This window comes from Aplidium turbinatum, chromosome 4 (assembly GCF_918807975.1).
Source record: "Aplidium turbinatum chromosome 4, kaAplTurb1.1, whole genome shotgun sequence".
Lineage (NCBI taxonomy): Eukaryota > Metazoa > Chordata > Ascidiacea > Aplousobranchia > Polyclinidae > Aplidium > Aplidium turbinatum.
Window position 1 is genome coordinate 9297157 of NC_137475.1, and position 8118 is coordinate 9305274.

The 8118-nt window shown below is 34.2% G+C and overlaps 1 protein-coding gene across 1 annotated transcript; it reads right to left on the reverse strand.

Moving 5' to 3' along the window:
• Positions 1 to 4312: 4312 nt before the first annotated feature.
• Positions 4313 to 7516, reverse strand: LOC145768419 (cystatin-A5-like). The gene is made up of 3 exons (XM_082579907.1): positions 7333 to 7516; positions 5979 to 6080; positions 4313 to 5132 (listed from the first exon to the last, which is right to left on the reverse strand). The coding sequence occupies exons 1-3, from the start codon at positions 7420 to 7422 to the stop codon at positions 5004 to 5006; spliced, it is 321 nt and encodes a 106-aa protein (XP_082436033.1). The 5' UTR covers positions 7423 to 7516; the 3' UTR covers positions 4313 to 5003.
• Positions 7517 to 8118: the final 602 nt, after the last annotated feature.

The window sequence follows — 8118 nt, forward strand, 5'->3', positions numbered from 1 at the left end:
CTGAGGCTTAGGTTAGCATAACTATAAATAGTTAAAAGATGATGTGAGTTCAAATCATTAAGGAATTGAATTTTGGCTTCTTCAGCAGAAGACCAAAACATAGGTTGTTGAAAGGCTGGTTAGTAGATAAACTTTTCTGCCAGGAATATTAGGCACTGGTTAGTTTAAAGGAAGGCACTCGTTGCCAATGGAAGTTGACCTAGATTCAAGATTAAACAGTAGGCTACTTTTGTCTATTCAAAGTCTATAAATATATATATACAGTATGTAGCCTACACTGTAGGCTACAGGTTATTAATACGGTACTGAAGAATTTTTAAAAGATATTAATTACATTATGTAAATCTAGATAAGGTTATATCAGACATGTGCAAATTATGATGCACTGGTCAAATCTACACTTGTCACAATCAACAATTTTGCTGTTCATTAAGAATATGTGAATTACAGTCAAAAATTTTTCCAATTCTTGTGGCTAGTTTTCTAGGTTAGGCCCAATAAGTTTATTTTAACTTGCCATTGAATATTTATTGTTTGTCAGTTTACACTACAGACTGCAGATGTAATGGCAAAAAACTTGTTTGTTTACTACTGATAAAAATATAAAGTTACTTATGTCATCTCCTTTCTTGTTCCACTTAAGATATTTTGCACCAAAATGAAGAAGTGCATTTGACATGACACATTTGTAGCCTATATATTATGAGTTCTTATTCATTACCGTAACCATGGTTGATTTTGAACCAATTCCACTAAAAATATGCTTGTGCTAATTCTCGTAAGCACATACATACGGTAAGCAAAATAACTATGTTTGAATTAAACACCGATGGGCTAAGGTATTGGTAACTTACTTTTGAATGCAAACAACTAGCTTCATAGAAAAGGAAATACAGCACTTCTATATTTCAGATATGTCACATTTAGCATGTTACTCGTGGGCCACTCATGATATAGAAAATAATTTATATGCATAATACAAATAGAGAATGTTCATAAATACAGTATATGTTTATTACAATACAGCAATAAGTGTACAGAAAGGTTTTTTATTATATTGTTTTAAAAAGTCATTAAAATGTTGTCACAATGTTTGGAGGCTCTTCAAGACATGAGTGAAGAAGAACTTATCGTACAATATTTTTGATGAGGTATGTTTAACTACACTTAATACTTTTGCAGCTTACTCGTTAACAATTCTCCGCAACAGCATTATCTGTTAACCGGGTTATTGTGATTATTCTTGTATTTTTTGTTTTTGTCTTTTTGCATGTATGGTAATTAATATGGAATTATTGGTCTGATGCAAATAAATACAGTAGTAATAATAATATTATCAATATCAAATTTGGAAATGTAGCCAATGAAATGCATAACTGCAGGTTGAAAAAGCTAGCTTTCGAAAGCATAATATGCAATATACACCATTATGATGGTGCTACTTTAGAAGTGCATTAATTCAATAATTTCGTAGCTACTAGCTATATTTACATTTTGAGGTACCGGTAATGAACCTTCTTTGGGTGCCAATTTTTGCATACTATATATAGCAATTGAACGTGACTTATTTTACACAAAACATATGCATTACATTGCTGGTACGGTATGCTAAAGAACTATGGCATCAAATGGTTCGGAGACATTAATGGCACTTGCTGAAGATGATGCATTACTGAATTAATTTGTATTTTACAGTTGAATGAAGATTTGGAAGGTGGAAATTCGCCTATGACGGGGATATTCCCTTCGAAAAATGGGGTATTACACCGACATATTGCGCGCAATGAAATTAACAACCTTAATCTGCCTAATGCATATCATAACTATTGTGAAGAAAGCTTATTGTCGGACTTGGACTGTGCAAGGTATACAGCAATCCATACAGAAATCCTCTACAAAGGCGCTTTTGAAGAACTTTTGTAGACCCTTACTATGTTGATGTGTATTGTTTTCGCTGCGATGGTCAGAAATAAAAAAAACTGAACTTAAGTGCTGTATGCGTATGAGAAGTCATATTTTTTGCCACTACAAGACTTCCTACATGGTAGAAACAAAACAGCTAAACAATCGCATAAGCTGAACACTGCACTACGTAGCACTCTGAAAAGTATAAGCAATTCTAAAAGCAAACATTGAAGGAGAATTCCTGTTGTATTTTGTCATCCGTTTTTGATTTGTACAATAAACATCTTAGCATACTTTCATCGTATGCTTTTTAAGCTGATTTCATAACACATTACTTTGAAGAATAAAATAGGCTTTCTATTAACACCGTAACTTAAATAAGGCGCGGCATGCTGGAGTAGTTAGTCTAATGTTCACTCTCGACATTAGATCCCTTCACTGCAGAGTACGTTACCATATCTAAAGTTTTGGCGGTACTGCTAAACATTCGAACTGTAGGCGCGGTATCACATTCAACTCTTTGACGTTGTCGACCGAAGTAGTGTTCTGCACCAGCAGCAAACGTTTCTCGAATTATTGCTGGTAAGGACAGGCATCTGAAGCTTTATTTAGTAGCATCTTCTCTCTATTGACATCCCCAACTAAATCTGAAAATTAATGACCTATATCATAAATAACATTTAACAATGCATGTTACAATTAGCACACGTGTTCATCACTAATCAACTATACACAGGGATCATGCCAGAATAGTGAATCTTCTCAATATACGAGTAGCCTGCATTAGCAGTGAGCACCATATTATGCTTATTGCTTGAATTTAAAAAAAAAAACATTATATGTGTGACACATTACGTGATTCACTAGGCATAAGCTCTTAATTTTTACTAATGTCAACCATCATGACATACAACATAAAATTACACTATTTTATTATATTGATCTTACCCGATGAAACTGTTTTTCTCACTGTGCTGTTGAAACAGAAAACCTTTTGTTTTCACCACTTGGAACTTTGTACAAACAAAATCCCATATTTGTAGTGCTGTTATACATTATGGTAAACAGCAGTTTATTCCACCACATTTACGCTTAACTTGTGACATTATCAATTTAAATAAACATAACTAAGACAATAAGTAGACTAATTGACCTTCAAAAAATGACATGCTTAAGATAATAAAGAATAAGAAATTACAACACAAAGGAATTTTTGGGAGTGACTATTTTGAGTGCCACAGATTGAAATATATCAACTTTTTGTTGTATCACTATATAAAACAACTTTATACACTTTTTTATAATAAGTGTCAACTGAATTAGTTGATCAATCAATGTTTTTGGAAATGATGCTGGCTAAGTAGCATCTGCCAATTACGGTACTAAGTTCAAGCCTACTTCAGCTTAAAGCTTCCACAAATATTTAGTAATTAAACCCTTCAATTATTAAGCTGCTGTATATACAGTACTTGGTACATTGAAACTTATGAACTTTAAAGATCACTACTTCAAACTATAAAGTAATCAATTCCTTAGTAATTTGAAAACTCACATCATATTTTAACTACTTGTAGTCATGCTACATATTAACTGTAACTAACATCCTAAACATTCTACATTAGTTAAAAACAGTCTGCAACCACAATATCATGCAGTTTCACCGTTGATAGTTGGCAATATGCCTGTATTTGCATAGCCTACAGTCTTCCAAGCAGGTTCTGTGATTTGACCACAGTCTCTATATTAAAAACTTAAGACTAACTTAGTAGGATAATCTGGTAATAAGAAAAAATAGCCTAGGCCTATTTAGCGGTAATCTGCAAATAAGAATTTAGCCTACTTAAAGTTAAAACAACCTGCAGTTGGCATTACTCGGCTAAGCCTGCCTAGACTTTTGGCTACGAATTGCAAAAGTACCCTACTACCACTTGAGGCGCTGTCTCAAATGCTAAGACACTGCCTTGCATAGCAACGCCATTGAGCTTCCAGACTAGTAATATAGAGACTGTGCATAAAGTACACTGCTCTATTAACTTATCTATAGAGCTTTTTTGCTCTATTAATTTAACAAAATTGGCAAGTACACTGCTTTGAACCCATTTTAAATCAGTTTGAATAATTAAAATGATTATTTCACCAGTGTAGATAAAAACGAGCCTTTTTAGACTAATGATGCTATTTCGCTGTGATGGTAGTGATGAAATAGACTTGTATTATCTACACTTGTGAAATTAACAGCAATCATGTTGTTAAAAGTGAAACTCAATGAATTATAACATAACTATAACTGCAAATATTCATCAATCAAAATGAATATGAAGCAAAGCTGACGTGGAAATGCGGATACGTCGTATGAGTTGCATAATCGAGATGTTATTGTCATCACTTTCACGCATGCTGACATTGCTACGATGTTAAAATGTATTCCGAATATACAACTACAAGTTTAAACACAGTAACCATGGCCATCTTTAGGTGGCCATGCATTAACCATAAAGTTTTAAAAGGGGGTAAGAATTCGTGCCGCTTAGATATACTTTGTTTAGTTACTTCACAAGGTAGATTTAAACGATCTTTTTAGTTATTTGGCACCTTTAATGCACAATTGTACGAACTTGGTTGGCGATGAGAAACATAGGCCTACAAGTAAGCCTACAATTAATGATTTATCGTGAATTGAACAAAACATAGTTTTCAATAAGATTTTCAATGCAAAGTGACAGTATGTGTACAAATATTAAAGAAAATCAACTTTGCCCAGTCAGGTTTAAAACTGAAGCAAATACTAGCAATCTTTGAAGCAAAATTTTGTTTTGCTTTGATGCAAAACTGCTTTATCTCTGATTATTTTAAAATTCAAGTGATTTATTTTCGTCAACCCTTTAAAACAAAATTGCACAAGAAAACCAGGTAAATGTTCCTCAAAGCTTTTTAAGACTTACACGTGCGTACACGTACTTTAACATGTAAAAACTTGTGTTAAAACAGTTAAACCAACGGGTGAAACGCATACATGCCCCCAATAGATACACTGATTGAACAAATGATACCAAAATTATACATTTATAGAAGTTAAATGTAGAGTTCAACTTGTCTTGCTACCATATATTTAAAGGATCATCCTTTGTTTTGTTTACTTCAACTCCGGTGAGTAACACATCTCCTCCATAACATGGTAACTTTTCCCACATTTTTGCATGTATGTAACTCTCACCACCAACATGAATCTAATGCAGTAGAATATTTATTTTATTATGTTGTGAAGTATAATTAATATTATGTGAGTGCTATAATAAATATGCGACATTCCCAGCGCTTTAACACACAGCTGAGCCCACGCAGCAGTACAAAAGAAAAAGTCAGCACAAAGAATTCTTCATTCACGAGGAGGCTGCAAAGCATCAACTCGACTCAGGTGCAAGATGAGTTCCACAAGCGCCTTACGACACCTGTGCCCGTAAGGTATTGTTAAGGGTACTACAAAAATAATTATGCAAAATGGAAATACGTGGTAAACATAAAAAAATTATGTGGTATGTTTGATTTCTCTTAGTATAGAAACTTAAAGTTTATTTAATCAAGACTCGATGTTACAAGTAGTTGGGACTTAAGTTGTCAACCTCGTAGTGGTGAGCCATGGTAATTGATTTTTGCAATCAAGCAAATGACAACAAATCGAGACAGCAACTTTAGATCACAGAGCTCTATACAACTTCATCCTGTACTAGTATTAGTTGACACAATGCGTCACGAACTCACAATGCATGACTTTTTGTGTTGGTGGTGTGCCAGAGAGTTTGTTTTGCACAAAAAGTATCTCAAGTCAAAAACACAACGTTACGTTATCGTAAGATGATGTACGATAAGACGTCATCAAAGCTAAGCTACCGTATTGACACTCTAACCTCGTCTCAACAGTGAGATACAAATTGAAAGTTTTACTTATAGATTAAAAAAACCATAAGCTGTGATATTGCAAAATCATTAAAAGAAATCAAACTGGCTTGTGCGTTAAAAATCTAATGTACTTTTTTGCAAAACCTTAATGTTTCAAAAACTACTGCTAGACATACCTTTACAAGGTAATTAAATCCTGAGACAACTTGTGATCTAAACTTAATGGCTTGGAAAGTGCTGTATTTACACTTGGTGCTGGCTTCAATTTGTGCTTTGGCCTGAAATAGACATGAAAAAGTTTTGACCAGTTAAAACTGGAACACAAGTTTAGCAACTGATTACGCCCAAATTTATAAATACAAACGAAGTACAGAGTAAAGTTTTCACAAAAAGCAACATTTAAAAATTATAATTTCTGTGCATAACCAAACAATGTTTTGTACACAAACGTGTTATATCAAGGATCCCCAACTGGCAGGGGGTCATGTCACTATTATTGCTCGTATTGCAGTGTTAAATTTCTCCTTGTGTTACTAAAGTTTTTAATTGCATTATAACATTTGTGAATTCCTAGATGGGTCCCTGGAATCGATCAAATTTCTCTGAACAGAATTTCGGGAAAAATGATACAGAATGAGATGAATAAAAACTGATTTACAAGGCCAACAGGAGTCGAGTGGGAGTGGGATTGATTCACGGAGTGTTTCAATAGTCATATACAGTAAATACATCGTAGTTTGTCTTGTGAAGAGATGTCTTTTAATTTTTTAATTTCTGCAGCTGTCATGGTTTTGCTAAGTTTCAAAATATAAAAACAATTGCGCGGAACCCCGTTTATTTAAAAAGAATCATTGGTGAAACAAAGAGATAACACTACTCCTGCTTGGCAACGAACATTCTGATGGAATCGTTCGGCTCGATGTCTTGTCAGAAAATCAATGTTGTTTTGCACTGATTTGCTGGCTGGGTTTAAGTGAGCAAAACAAGTGCCCTGCATAGCCTACTAGGCGTTGTTAAAAAAGTCAAAAATGTTGATCAATGAGCTTTGGTCTGACAGTAACATTGCTTGATTAATTATTTTTGTTGCTATAGTATTCTAAAATCAACATTATCAACATGTAGCGATGGATACTGGATACGAAACGCATTCTTTTCCAACATAAGAGTCAACATGGGTTATCCAAAATACCTTTATTGTGGCATGCTACAGCTTTCCTTTGTGCCAAAGTGGCATGCATGCAAAAAGCATCCCTGGAAAAATGTAGGCGAACCCATACGTTGCATGGAAGGAATACTATCTTTTATGTTTGGAATTTACAATTTTGATAAAATTATATTATATTTTAGTTTCTTTGATGGTATATTTTGCCAAAGTCATCAGAGTCAATGCACCAGCCTCATTGTTGTGAATGAGAAACGGACTTCGCTATTAATGTGGAACATCTTCAGTTTCAAATATCAAACTTTGACACAAGACGCAAGGATAATGAAACAATAAAAATCAAACAGTTAAAAACCAGAAAACCTTACTTTATTGCAAATTTCTTGAACTTCCTTTGTAGCATGGGCAACACTAGACCACTGTCCACAACATGCTTCTAGGTCGTTATGCTCAGACATTTCAGCATAAAAATCTCTATAATACTTATCAGCAAAAACAAATGTATATTTAAACAAGTGAACTGATAAGTGATGACTGATGACAATTGTAGAGTGGGGAACTCTGAAACGACGATTACTGTGATAAAAACTTTGTGTAAACATATACAAATACTGATAAACAGCAAACATCTTGGTAGGTTTGGAACTTTATCCTCGAACTGACAAAGCCTCTATTAGGTCTTTCCTGGAGGTTGTACATACTTGTAAATGCTTTGAATTACTGTCGTAGGGCAGATTACTGAGGTTGACAGAATAAAGTTGTTGTTGTCTGTAAATTAACCCATCCACTAGGTGCTGCTGAATGGAGAGCAGTCCTGATATGCGTTGCTCAAGCGCACATCTGAGAGCCGAACCAGCTGCTCTTGATCTTGAAGTTTCGTGTGCACAGTCAGGCGCTTAAACATTGAGCTGATGGAATGGACAAATCATCTGACGCCAAGTCCATCAACACAATCATTTATTCATTTGTTTGTTGCTTTTAGATTCAGTAGCAAATTAAATAAAATCTCAGATCTCAGCACAGTATTTTAGGACGAACATGATACAGTTTACCCAGTTTCACTAAAGCGTTTATCATTGCTTCAATACAGATTGCTGATTAAAATTTCCCATTTAATCTGACAAATTAGATTTTGTCAAAATGTAGGTGACCAA

Excerpts from the sequence above, each read along its gene's own strand:
- LOC145768419 (XM_082579907.1), bottom strand. The coding sequence starts at position 7,422 with ATGTCTGAGCATAACGACCTAGAAGCATGTTGTGGACAGTGGTCTAGT. Across the intron at positions 6,081-7,332 it reads TTCAAGAAATTTGCAATAAA|GCCAAAGCACAAATTGAAGC; the intron begins GTAAGGTTTTCT and ends TGTCTATTTCAG. Across the intron at positions 5,133-5,978 it reads GATTTAATTACCTTGTAAAG|ATTCATGTTGGTGGTGAGAG; the intron begins GTATGTCTAGCA and ends CTACTGCATTAG.